Genomic DNA, 14,349 nt, shown 5'->3' with positions numbered 1-14,349 from the left:
CCCCTGATGCAGGACTATTTCATAGACTGGAGGATCAGGCATTTATATAAGAAAAGGAACACAGTTTATGACATTGGGGTATAGTAAGTAAAGACAAAGACTGTGCAGTAGCAGCTATTGAATTAACAGGGCTTAATACGAACAAGAAATCTATCATTCTGGAGTGTTTCAATAAACACAATAATTTTGTGTCAAATACAACACAACCTTGCAGAACTAGCACTCCTGAAAGAAAGGATACTGCGGAGACATGGCTTAGCCACAGCCTGGGGGATGTTTGGAAGGTAGGAGACAAGATACTGGCAGAAGTAAAGCTGTGAGGACCGGGTGTGAGTCGTGCTTCGGTAGCTCAGATGGTAGAGCACTTGCCCGCGAAAGGAAAAGGTCCTGAGTTCGAGTCTCGGTTGGGCACACAGTTTTAATCTGCCAGGAAGTTTCATATCAGCGCACACTCCGCTGCAGAGTGAAAATCTCATTCTGGAAACATCCCCCAGGCTGTGGCTAAGCCATGTCTCTGCAGTATCCTTTCTTTCAGGAGTGCTAGTTCTGCAAGGTTCGCAGGAGAGCTTCTGTAAAGTTTGGAAGGTAGGAGACGAGATACTGGCAGAAGTAAAGCTGTGAGGACCGGGCGTGAGTCATGCTTCGGTAGCTCAGATGGTAGAGCACTTGCCCGCGAAAGGCAAAGGTCCCGAGTTCGAGTCTCGGTCAGGCACACAGGCTGTGGTTAAGCCATGTCTCTGCAGTATCCTTTCTTTCAGGAGTGCTAGTTCTGCAAGGTTCGCAGGAGAGCTTCTGTAAAGTTTGGAAGGTAGGAGACGAGATACTGGCAGAAATAAAGCTATGAGGACCGGGCATGAGTTGTGCTTCGGTAGCTCAGATGGTAGAGCACTTGCCTGCGAAAGGCAAAGGTCCCGAGTTCGAGTCTCGGTCGGTCACACAGTTTTAATCTGCCAGGAAGTTTCAATATCAGCGCACACACTGCTGCAGAGTGAAAATCTCATTCTGGTACTCTCTTAGTCTCAGTCATTACAAAGTCTGTTATAAAATTTGAATTGATCTTGGAAGGACATTGGGTGGGATTTTTACTTTGGTTCACAAGACAAATTTTTGTGAACAGATACCATTTGATACTTCACTGAAAGTGTTAGTCATACATATTCAAATGTTTATCTGCATGCAAAGGGGAATCTACATCTACATGGTCTACATCTACATCTACATGGTTACTCTGCAATTCACACTTAAGTGCCTGGCACAGGGTTCATTGAACCATTTCCATACTACTTCTCTACCATTCCACTCTCAAATGGCGTGTGGGAAAAAGGAACACCTAAATCTTTCAGTTTGAGCTCTTATTTCTCTTATTTTATTATGATGATCATTTCTCCCTAAGTAGGTGGGTGTCAAACAAATATTTTCACATTCGGAAGAGAAAGTTGGTGATTGAAATTTCGTAAATAGATTTCGCCGCAAGGAAAACTGCCTTTATTTCAGTGACTACCTCCCCAACTCGCGTATCATAACAGTGACACTCTCACCTCTATTGCATGATAACACAAAACGAGCTGCCCTTCTTTGCACTTATTTGATGTCCTCCGTCAATCCCACCTGGTAAGGATCCCACAGCGCACAGCTGTCACTGATTTGATTTTCAAAGTACGTACATTCCTCCCCATTTAAATTTCACAACCCTTCCTCAGGGTAACAATCTACTGGAACAGGTTTTATTTTTTCATTTACTGTTTGTGTTTTAAATTCCAGGTCTCCCATTCATGTTAGCCCAGCACATGGCACCTTCCAAGCTATCAGTTTATCAGTTTGTAGCTCCATCTTTCTCGTATCTATTTATTGGAAAGCACATGATGCTTTATGTGACAGTGACCACTTTTGAATTGTTCCTTCTCCATCTCAGAGTGGTCTCCATTATGGAATTTAAAAATTGCCATTTGGTGTAACTTCATCATTTCTTTAAATCCTGATATCATATCTCATAAGATAAGTGAAGTTATCCTCCATTGGAACACTACTGTGATATTACAAGTAGCAGAAGTAAGTAGCACCTCCGTCCCCACCACTAGAAATCTGTACTTTGGTGGAAACATGAAGTAGCCATGGTCATTAAAAATTACAGACAGGCATTCTAGCAATGTAAACAACATCCACTGAGGGATACACTAATCACCTTCGAAAGATTTTATGCCCAGGTCTGCTAGGTTGTTGTGAACAATTTGTAACTGTCACTATTCAGACCTATACACCCTTTTCTCAAGTATGGGATAAAATGCACCATATTTATGGGCATCAGTAATCCTTTAGTGTCCTGGCTGTCTACCAGGATGGTACCACTAAGTCTGACAAACCACCATTGCTGAACAACCAGCCATGTAATTTTCCCATGTCTTGGGATTTTAAAATTATGCTCTGCCTTCTACTTTCATAAAATATTACCAAAAAGTATTTACCTACTTTTCGGTTCTTATCCCTCAGAAGGTTACAATGACATCACAGGAAATGGGAACTCTTGGAGCTCTTAACTGTATTAGCGCACTTTCTACTTTCACTAGGATGGACACAATCATCATGAAAATGCCTTTGGTCTGTTGTGCTGATAGACCACTTACACTTCATCTTCTCTGTACTTCATCTTCTCTGTACTTCATCTTCTCTGTACTACAGGTGATCCTTCTGAACTCTTTATACACTCATTCCCATAAACAGCCTCTTGGAGGGGAGCGAGAGGTACTCATGTTGTCACAGGTATTGCTGAGGAAGTGTATTATCTACTCCTATATGGATCTTACCTTTCATTAAGCAGCTCTCCTAACTTGACAGTTACATCTCAGATGACAGTTAGGTGTCATAGCAGTAAGTTTATTCATCTCGGGATCAACTTTACAAGAACACTGGATGTGTCATGGTATTACAGTTTAAGAGCAATTGAAAACATCTAATTTGTATTTACAGGCATTTACTTGCATGCACGTCCAGTTTGAAAAGGATGAGACAGACTGTTGGTTTTGGTATTATAGTAGGAAACATCCTGGCATTTCCTGAAGTAATATGGAGATTCCACAGAAAACTGAGATTAGGGTCTTTGTACATCCCTGCCAGATAAGATAAACTCAGGATAGCTGGATGAAGATTGGAGCCTTCGTCCTTTTGAACACAAGGGCAGTCTGTTTAAAATGGTGCCACCACCTTCTTCGCTTTTATCCTTGGTGTACACTACTATTTTGCAAAGAAGTTATTTTCACTGTAGACACTGCACACACATTATTTTATGATGTAACACTACACATGCTGTAAGCTGATGTCAGGAGTATACTGATGGTGTTTGGTTTCCATATGTGTCTGCATCTGCCCCTCTGCTAGCCTGGACAGGGTGTATACAACCCGGGACATCCGGGAGATCCGGGAAAAACCCGGGAATTTTTTCGTCTGGGAGAAAACCGGGAAAAACCCGGGAATTTTTTAGAATTCCGGGAATTTTTCATTGTTTGGTTACCAGTTAAATTTTTGTGATTTTGACTGGTAATAACCAATACTCTAACGAAGGATATTATTGTATCCCGCTTCTGCAGAATAATACTGCAGCAACAAAACATGAACGAGAGGAAAAAAAAAACGAAAATAAAACTTAAGTTGCAAAGGAAATGCGCCATATACAACAACAAAACACAGTGCTCATACAAGCGTCTGCGTGTCAAAGGCTTTAGGGAGAATATGCAGTGCTTCCTAACAACATATTGCCTCCAATGAGCGTGACGTGACAGTGTTTTTACATTAGATTCATTTGAGCAGTTGCGGGTGAGCTCTTGCGCATGCACAGTTGAGTCGCGTCTGAGTAGTACTTTCTCCCGCTTCTGGCTACAGAAGTGTGGCTGGGTGCCACAATCTAGTATTGTCCCGGTTTGGAAATATCGTAGATCCAGGGCTGATGCACAGAGCAGTCTGAGTTGTAGTGGGGAGGTGGGTAGTCTCCACGTGACCTGTGTTTACGTTTAGTGATTTTGATGTTTCCTCTTCGTTTATTGCTCTCACATTAAATGAAAACAAAACGAATTTCTGTGGGCAGGGGCTACCAAATGAATTAAAATACGTTCGCATAATTACGGAAGGCTAAAATATGTTGTTAGTTTCAGGTTTTATTTCCACCTTTCTGACAGTCAAACATTAAACACCTTGCAGAACAATGAAGTTATTTTTGGCGGTTTGCTAAAGAGATTTGGCTTTTATTAGTCTTTTGCACCGAGGCAGTCAATTTATTTGAAACAAAGTGTTTAATTTCGCACTGTTAGCTAGTTTCAACTGTTCGCTGCATTTCAAGTGCACGTTTTCCATCTTCTAGCTCGTATGGCATTATGCCATAATAAAGAACCAAACATGAGATAATGCAGTACTGGTACTCAAGAAAATTTACATCCAAATCTGGACATATGATAGTCCACTTTAAGGCGAATTATGCATTTTAGTATGATTCACGAAATTCCGATGCTCTTGAAGTATCCTTTGGTGTCTTGTTTCTTTTATGACATAATGCAAGATCTTTTAATGTTTTACACGTACGAACATGCGGGCTTCCTGAGTCATCGTAGCTGCGCAGGCGCTGTGACACCTGTTATCTGGCGCTCTCTGGGAACTGCTGAAACGAACCAATTTCTAACAGGTCATGGGAAAATATTGCGAATGGTGGTTTGAAAAGTATTACTTTCAAAGTAAATTTCCTTTTACACAAGATGAACTATGTGAGAGAATGTACGATGAATTTCTTAAATCACAGAGCGTTTGACTCTCATTTAAAAATCAACTCTTTGAGGACGACCATCTAGAAGAATTATGAGCCCAGAAGATCAGACATTTACATCGTTATTAAAAATTTTACTGGCACATTTGTGTGATGTATCTTAAAGTGTAATATGTGCAAAAAAGATCAACATTATATGTGGAAGCTTAGCTTCTCTTGCAGTTTATTAATCTTAGTGACCAATATTATTTGTGAAAGCTTTGTTTTTCTTGTAGCAACACTATGTATATTAATTTAAACCATTAACTTTCTTATTTGTGTGTTCACGCTACTTAAGAGTGATCTTGCTATTGGCTGACTACAGCATGTGTCCTGTGCTGTCATCAGCTGGAGAGATCATGTGACATGAGCTATGACTGGCTTACAAAAGCGCGTTGCAATCTTTATTTCATTGCTTCAGAAGGTAACATGAAGTGTTTGGTGGAATTCGAATTTATACCTCTGTAACACCAAAAAATGCGGCGTACCTGTTGCTGCACATTAAAGATCTTTCCAAACTGTGTTTGGAGTGCTAGTTCTGCAAGGTTCGCAGGAGAGCTTCTGTAAAGTTTGGAAGGTATGAAACGAGATACTGGCAGAAGTAAAGCTGTGAGGACCGGGTGTGAGTCGTGCTTCGGTAGCTCAGATGGTAGAGCACTTGCCCGCGAAAGGCAAAGGTCCCGAGTTCGAGTCTCGGTCAGGCACACAGTTTTAATCTGCCAGGAAGTTTCATATCAGCGCACACTCCACTGCAGAGTGAAAATCTCATTCTGGAAACATCCCCCAGGCTGTGGCTAAGCCATGTCTCCGCAGTAGCCTTTCTTTCAGGAGTGCTAGTACTGCAAGGTTTGCAGGAGAGCTTCTGTAAAGTTTGGAAGGTAGGAGATGAGCTACTGGCAGAAGTAAAGCTGTGAGGACCGGGGGTGAGTCGTGCTTCGGTAGCTCAGATGGTAGAGCACTTGCCCTTGAAAGGCAAAGGTCCTATGTTCGAGTCTCGGTCGGGCACACAGTTTTAATCTGCCAGGAAGTTTCACTAAGAGAGTACTTTGTTGAGAATTGTATTGCTCAGAGAGCTGTCCAGCTGCAAGGTTAAGTGTCATTAGTTGTCTAAGTATAGTGACCATGCAAAAATAACCATTGCAGTTCCATGCATTGTGTGAATTTTCAGGAGCAAGTGAAAGTGGTGAAAATGTATATTACATTTCAATGGGAACAAATATTATCTGTCTGAAGGATTCTTGTCAGTCTGCACAATTTATTTTACCTGCTCACATACAAGGATCTTGTGCCATTAGGGTTAACATATACGTCTGTTCCTTTCTTTTCTTATTTCTTTTTTTCACTGTATTATGAGGTTTTACTTCTAGTAGGTTTCTGATACTGAAGACAAATGAGCTATCCAATGGCCAACTATTGTGCCTCCTTGATCCACTGAGCGTAGTTGGGATGTGGGCAGTTGGTAGTTTGTGTGATGTGTGAGGGTGCGTAGTGGTATGAAAAAGGGGTAGGAGGGAGGGGGGGGGGGGGGGGGGGAGGACAGCCTTCCCCAAGAGAGATCACCTTGGATAAAAATGTTCAACATTGTACTAGCGAACATCGTTACATGTATGCTTCCCCAAACAGTAGATAATTAAACAATTACAGGACTAACAAGGAATAAACAGATACATTTGATCTAGACACATGGTCATTCCATATTCTGATCCACATGCTTGTATGTGCAGTCATGTGTCACTCAGTGTTTTGATATGACACAAAAATATCTTTTGTATCCCTCTAGCCTTATATGTCAACATGACACTCAGGATACATAATTTTTGGTGAATTATTATTTACCAACAGTGAACAATAAACTGAATGTTGTGTGATGTCAGAATGGCTTTGTGAAGAAAGATGGAAAGACTCTTCATGTGTAGATATTACTCACTCAAGTGTCATTCCAAGGATCTATGTTGGGCAGTGATTCCCCTACAAGAAGTGGTAACATAACCTCACGCCATGTCAACCGCAACACGAGCAACACCTGGGATCTAAGTGAATGACCACAGGAGTCCATTTCCAGTAGCTCACCAAACAGCTGGACATCACTGCTTCATATCAACAGAGTATGGGATGTGATGACACAACCACAAAGACAGAAACCTGTGTTTCCCCAGTCTTTTAGTAGGAGTCCACGCCAACTTGTTAGTGCACTGCAAAATTTCAACTGAAACTTCTGTATTATTATTATTACATAAGTTGACATTTGTCACTGTGACAAACATCCAGTATGTTTCTTAGCAGCCGGTAATGGTGTTGAACTGACAATGATGCAGTTGTCTTTAGTATTTTAGCCTTAGCCAGGTGACAGATAACATAGGGAATTTGTGCAAAGATTTTGACAAAGAGGATTGGATTGTTGTAGTAGTTGGAATGGGGAACAGCCTGGCTAATGACAGAAATTACGGTACTAGCAGAGACAAGGATGAAATAGGAGTACCAACTACATGCAAATGTGAGTTTTGAGGTGGTCTTGCAGCGCCATGACCAGTCCTGGGTAAACACTGCTGTGAGCTGTGTGAACACTGTGTTGAATATGCTGCCGCAGACTGAAGTGAAATCTCATACAAGTGCAATGCCTGTTGTAACAAGAGGGAGATGGGGATATATTAGACATAGCATAACCTGAAAAGGAGATTTATAGGTTGGCTGATGTTCTTGCAGAATATGAGTGAGGGCCACCATCACACGAAGCAAGATCTCTGTGGTTACTGGTGTCAGAAGGGCACTTTTTTAGGCTAGAATAAGGATTCAGGCAGCCTGTTTTGAAACAAGTCAGAATTACAGAAGAGCCTCACAACACACTTAACAATGTACAAATATGTAAGGTTAACTTCATCAGAATTTTAAAGGATTGAGTAATACAGTAGAAGAACTTGTCTCTTTGGAAAATTTAGAGAGCTCTGAAAAGATAAGACATCCCATGCCTATCTGAGCACACATAACCATATGATTACGTATGTTACATATAAAAGATTGCACTCTAGCATATCACTCATGTAGAACTAATACAGGAAAAGGAGGAGTTGTTACATACTGTATATTAAGACAGAAAACAAGTTCAAAAACATTGAGACAAGTAGATCTTGTAGTGATCAGCACAAAGGACTGTGCGCTTGTGAATTAATACCGAAAAATTGTTCACACTTAATTGTAACTGTACATAGGTCCCCACTGCCAAATTTTGAACTGTTTATGAGGCATTTTGATTGCTTACAATGGTATCTGTCAGACAGCAGCAAGCAGTAGTGGCTCATGTAGATCTTCTAAAGGATTCTGATATGAACAATGATTTGTAAACCTTTCTGGATCCTGCTGTTTGACCTCAGTAATTAACGTTCCAACATTGATGGATAAAGACAGCATGACTGTAAGTGATAATGTTTTCTTTGGTGCAGCTCAAAGCAAGAAAATAACTGTTTACCCAGTAACAAATGCTCCCTCTGACCATGATGCACAGATAGGATAAAAAAGATAGTGTCATTTTTTGAATGACAATATACAAGAGATGGCATGGGAAGAAAATTCATAATGAACCAAATGCTAACATTAAATTTAATCTATCCCATGGTAAATTCATATCATTATTTCAAAACAGCTTTCTGCATAACATAATCAGAAAGGATGTTAAACAGCCATGGATCATTGGAGGAAAGAAAAAGGGAAATGTATCTGTTGGCAAGAACAAATAGTGATACTGCAGCAGTTGTACACTACAAAACCTACTCAAAATTACAAAGAAAATTATTAAAAACTCAAACAATATGAATGTAATACAAGAAATCAGTAATTCCAACAACAGACTCAAGGCTACATGGAATGTAGTGAAATGAGATCCAGGACAATCAGCCACAGAATAGGATAGCATCACTATTCAACTTATGGGGGGGGGCTATAAGTGATGAGTAACAGGTAGCAATATTTTAATAATCATTTCTTAAATATGCTAGAAAGTATGTGGATGAACAGTTAAAGAGAAAAATCACAACAGTGTGTTGAGGAAGCAACTCTCATAGAATTCGGTCATATTCTTCATAACTTCTGCTTCTGAAGTTAAGAAAATGATATAGTCTCTCAAAAATAGAAACACATCTGGATTTGATAGTGTTTCCAATAGAGTACTAAATATTTATTTCCATATAGTAAGTCTATCTTATCCGAAATATATAATGCATGACTAACTCACGGCATTTTTCCAAAGAGACTGAAATATGCTGTTCTTAAACCCCTCTATAAGATAAGTGATAGGAGAGAAGTTAATAACTACCAACCTGTTTCACTACTGATATCATTTTACAAAATTTTTGAGAAGGTGATGTATTCTAAAACAATATCTCACCTGAGCAACAATAATATCTTCCGAAAATCACAGTCTGGATTTCAGAATTGTTCTACTGAGAATGCCATTTATATGAAGTTTTACATGCGTTAAATTACAAAACTGCACCGGCTGGTGTTTTCTGTCACCTCTCTAAGGCATTTGACTGTGTGAGCCACAATATTCTCCCACATAAATTAAAGTTTTATGGGATTGATGTTATAGCCAAACAATGAATAATATCATAACTAACCAAACGAATTCAGAAAGTTGTTCTTAATAGTTTAAGCAATGTAGACTGAGGACATTATTCTGACTGGGCAGACATCATATGTGGGATTCCCAAAGCGTCAATCTTAGCTCCACTATTGTTCCTCAGATTTATAAGTGATATTCTACGTAATACACAACAACCAGGATTAGTTCTTTTTGCAGATTAAACTAATATTATAATTAATCTGAGCATGCATACAGCAACAGATGAAATGGTAAACGATGTTCTTAAAAGCATCATTGACTGGTTTTCTGAGAATGTCCTCAGCCTCAGTTTTTTTTTTTTTTTTTAAGTACAACACATGTTGACAAAATAACAAATGATAGTTTTTGGTGCCCATATTGATGAGAATTTTGACTGTAAAAAGCACATTTTAGAGCTCCAAAAAGAACTTAGTTCAGCTACATTTGGACTTAGAATCATTGAAAATCTTGGTGAAATACACGTCAGTAAGCTGAAATATTTTGCATATCTTCTTTCAGTATCATAAGGAGTAAAGCTTTATGGTGACTCATCTTTAAGAAGAAAGTCTTCATTGCTTCAAAAGGTGCTCTAAGGATATCATGGGGCGCTCACCCATGACTATCTTGCAGACGTCTGTTTAAGGAGTTCGGCAATCTGACTACTGCTTCACGGTATATTTATTCCCTCACAAAGTTTGTTGTAAATAATCTATTGCCATTAAAAAAGGAATTGTTCTGAGAAATAGTGAGCTGGTAGTCTTTTGTGGAGTATACAGTGTGTTGACAATATTTGACAAGTTACATGACAATATTTGACATGTAACGAGTGTGTGGCACTGCCCAGATATGCCTTAGAGAGGAATTCAAAGTGTCAGTGTGCAACAGCATGCTCATAATTCCTTTGGTGTTGAAGGATTGAGTTGCTCTGTGAGACATACTGAGCCAACATGATTTTAACACTATTGGGTGCGAGTTTTGATCTGAAGTGTAGTTAATTTTGGAATACATAATTACAGTGAAGAATAAAGGGGATATTTAGTGATAGTGCCTCCAGTTGAGAGCCATCACCTTCCATTTTGTCTTGTAGTTTATGTTGGGAATGTCCAATTTTTCTTTTTTCTTACACAGACTGATTTTAAACTGTAGAATGCAACTTTCTTTACATCCACTGTCTCACTGAGATGACCAGTTCAATTCTTCCTGTTCCAGTCTATAGTATTTATTTTTGTCCTTTGTTAACCAGTACACATTTATATTAGGAAGAACACTGGAAAATTTTCTACTTCATACCTTTGATAAACAGGATTTGATATGTGAGGAGAATCCTGACCCATGATATTGTGCTCACTTTCATTCCTGTGATGCCCACCTCCCGCTATACTGGAAGCACGCGCTGTTGTGGCAGCATCAGAACTTACAGGACTCTGCTGGCCTGTAAGTGATATAAACATGAGTCATTTCTTTACCATTCTTTCTCTGAAACTGAATAACTTTACAACATATGCAATGGATACACATAAATAACTTGGAATCAGAGTTAGTGGCCAACCAGCATTTACTTCCAGTAGAGCCAATAGACACATTTAAAAGTGACAAACTAATTCTACCTTTAGGAACTATCAGTTTCATTGGTTAGAAATGAGAGGAGGTCTGTCAGACCCCAGCATGGGAGGAGCCCGCCTGCAGTGGCAATAAGCAGGAACTGCATCACACCCTCACAATGTGCCGGTGTCTGACTGACCTGCCATTCCTTTCTAACCCATGAAACTGATAGTTCTGAAAGCTAGGACTAGTTTTTCTCTTTTAAATGCATTTGTAACCACTGGCCAGCAATTCTATATGTTTACAGTTTTCTGTTTCTTAAGTGAATTTCCCATTTGATACAAACATAAAATAATTGGTAGGACATACCTATGCTGTCACCATTTTCTTTTGTTATGTAGCTCACATTGTCTAAGCTGAAAGCATGATTTTTACTGCTAAAGTCCAGTTGTAGATCATTGTAACTGTCACTGTCATCCAGTGGGACACTCATCTGCAGAACCTGAAATGTGAAAAGTGTGTGTTGTACAATGCTGATGTGAGACCTGCATTTTGTTTTCTAGTGAAAGGTCCAGAACCATCAGAATACACAAAACTGAAGTTTTCATCTGTGATGTATATAGCTGTGGCACATCAACTTAAATGTTAGTAGTTAAGGCCCTACCTATCATTAAACATTAAGTTGATGAGCCACAGCTGCGTACACTATTGCTGTTATTTGTGAATAACTGTGTAATAGAGATTTTAAAAAAATAAAACTGACATTATGTCAACAGTGAATTTGTTGCAACAAACATTGGAGAACTACCACACTGCTTATAAAATACCATTTGTTCGAAATCTACACAATCTTACATTACTAGCATCAGTTTGTCTCAAACAGCAATAAGGCCCTACCTATCATTAAACATTAAGTTGATGAGCCACAGCTGCGTACACTACTGCTGTTATTTGTGAATAACTGTGTAATAGAGATTAAAAAAAATAAAACTGACATTATGTCAACAGTGAATTTGTTGCAACAAACATTGGAGAACTACCACACTGCTTATAAAATACCATTTGTTCGAAATCTACACAATCTTACATTACCAGCATCAGTTTGTCTCAAACAGCAATAAGGCCCTACCTATCATTAAACATTAAGTTGATGAGCCACAGCTGCGTACACTATTGCTGTTATTTGTGAATAACTGTGTAATAGAGATTTAAAAAAAATAAAACTGACATTATGTCAACAGTGAATTTGTTGCAACAAACATTGGAGAACTACCACACTGCTTATAAAATACCATTTGTTCGAAATCTACACAATCTTACATTACTAGCATCAGTTTGTCTCAAACAGCAATAATTCTGATTTGGTAAAAAGATCAATTGAGAAATAATTCAACCTTAATATAGACTAACAGAGCCTGAAGAACTTATTATTTACCACCAGCTTCTAGTCTGTCACCAAGTTTCTTAGCGAAAATGAACATTGTACATATATTTAAGAATATCCTTTAATGGAATGGAACATCTGACTTTTAAACATTGATTGTATATCAATGTACATTTTTATATTCCTTTTTAAACTTATCATTCTTACTATAATGGCATATGAATTAATTTACATAGTACACAGTAATGAGCAGCTGAGTCAGCGGTGTCTGCTTTGTTGGAGCAGAGCATTTCTACCGCAATAGAAAATGGAATACTTCAATTTGTTATTTTATTCACACATTGCCAGTTCTTGTACTGGCTCTCAGTATGAGATTCAAATACATGATGAGAGAGACACACACAACACCAGCATACCTTACGGTAACCAAATTATGGGACTCCATGTTTCAGAAGATTGTACGGGCACTGGGCTTTTCACACATCACCGTGTCAACGATGTATTGAAACTACCTCGATGGGGAAAAAATCTCTGCAGCCGGAATCAACTGCCCCAATGATAAGCATCATCATTAACTATAGAAGATTCTTACTGTTGACAGACAGAGCATAGTATACAAAATAATTTTGTCAATTCAATAGAAGACAACAACAACAACGCTCTAGACCCTCTTTCTTGTTACTGATTACAGAAGATACAGCCTCAAATGTGTATGTTTAATCCATGTGAACTTTTGTCATCTGCATATCACAGGATGCAGATGTCAGTATGGGAAAAGAAGCATTGTTGGGGGATTCTCTATGCTTGTAAGTAGGTCACCTGTTCCGGTCGATACCAAGGACACCCTATGCAAAGGAATAGGAAGCCCCTGTCTATTTGTTCAGTAAATGGCTGCATGCTTTGGACACAGGTGATTACATGTTTGTAACAATGTTCCACTGTACCAAACAATGGAAAATCCAGGATGGAATGTAATAATACGAGAGAAGGAAAGTTGCTACTCACCATATAGCGGAGATGCTGAGTCGCGATAGGCACAATAAAAAGATTCACACAATTACCTGCAATACATCCTATGTTCCCGTAACCCTCCTGGCCTCAACCTTCGTTAGTCACTGTCCTCACCCATCCAGCTCCCCCCCCCCCCCCCCCCCCCTCCTCGTTCCCATTCCAGCAATACAGAGCCGTCATTTCACTGCCACACCCAGTCTTATAATTTATTTTTATTTTTCTCTTTTCCACTACTTACCCTCTCCTCCCTTCGCACCTTCTCTCCTGTCCTCCATCTAAACTGCAACACTTCACTGTCCACCATTCCCACCATACTATCCCTCCCCCTCCCCCTACCTGTCCCAGCCTCCTCCTTAACCCCACCCAGTCACCACTCCCATCATGCACTGGTGCTGCTGATCACAGTGTAGTTTCAGCTCTCTGAGACTGCAGACGTGTGAGCAAGTTGCGCTTGCGTGAGTGTGTGTGTGTGCATGTGTGTATGTGTGTCTACTTCTGACAAAGGCCATAATGGCCGAAAGCTATGATTGTGTGAATCTTTTTATTGTGCCTATCGCGACTCAGCATCTCCACTATATGGTGAGTAGCAACTTTCCTTCTCTCTATTGTTACATTTCACTGTACCAAGGATTTCAAATTGAGCTGTGCAGTACACCATTGTTTTGCAGCTGGTATGTCTGGCACCTAGTAATGACATCACATTCACCATTCCACTGCTGGGCTCACAACTTATCCTGTTTTCTTCTGTCTGATCTTTCATGCTGCATTACACCACAGTTGCAACACACTATATACAGGCTCCTATTTAACAAAAGAAAAGAAAAATACACATGCCCTTTAGCCTTTCTTCACAGTTCGACACACACACACACACACACACACACACACACACACACACACACACACACACACACACACACACACAAACACACACAGCCCAAGTTGAATTTGCTATAATTTAAGTCCAGTCATTTACAACTCATTAGCTATATTTAGTTTTCTATATATTTAGTGAATATTTCTATATATTGATTG

General features: G+C 39.4%; 1 protein-coding gene across 1 annotated transcript in view; it reads right to left on the bottom strand.

Moving 5' to 3' along the window:
* LOC124802464 (cadherin-99C) overlaps positions 1–14,349 on the bottom strand; it is a 628,642-nt gene that overhangs the window by 1,863 nt on the left and 612,430 nt on the right. Inside the window, exons 27-28 of the mRNA XM_047263250.1 lie at positions 11,289–11,421; positions 10,668–10,809 (exon numbers count right to left, since the gene is read on the bottom strand). Coding sequence (XP_047119206.1) covers positions 10,668–10,809; positions 11,289–11,421 — 275 coding nt within the window. The remainder of the gene's footprint in view (positions 1–10,667; positions 10,810–11,288; positions 11,422–14,349) is intronic.

Source organism: Schistocerca piceifrons, chromosome 6 (assembly GCF_021461385.2).
Source record: "Schistocerca piceifrons isolate TAMUIC-IGC-003096 chromosome 6, iqSchPice1.1, whole genome shotgun sequence".
NCBI lineage: Eukaryota > Metazoa > Arthropoda > Insecta > Orthoptera > Acrididae > Schistocerca > Schistocerca piceifrons.
This window is presented reverse-complemented; position numbering and strand designations above follow the sequence as displayed.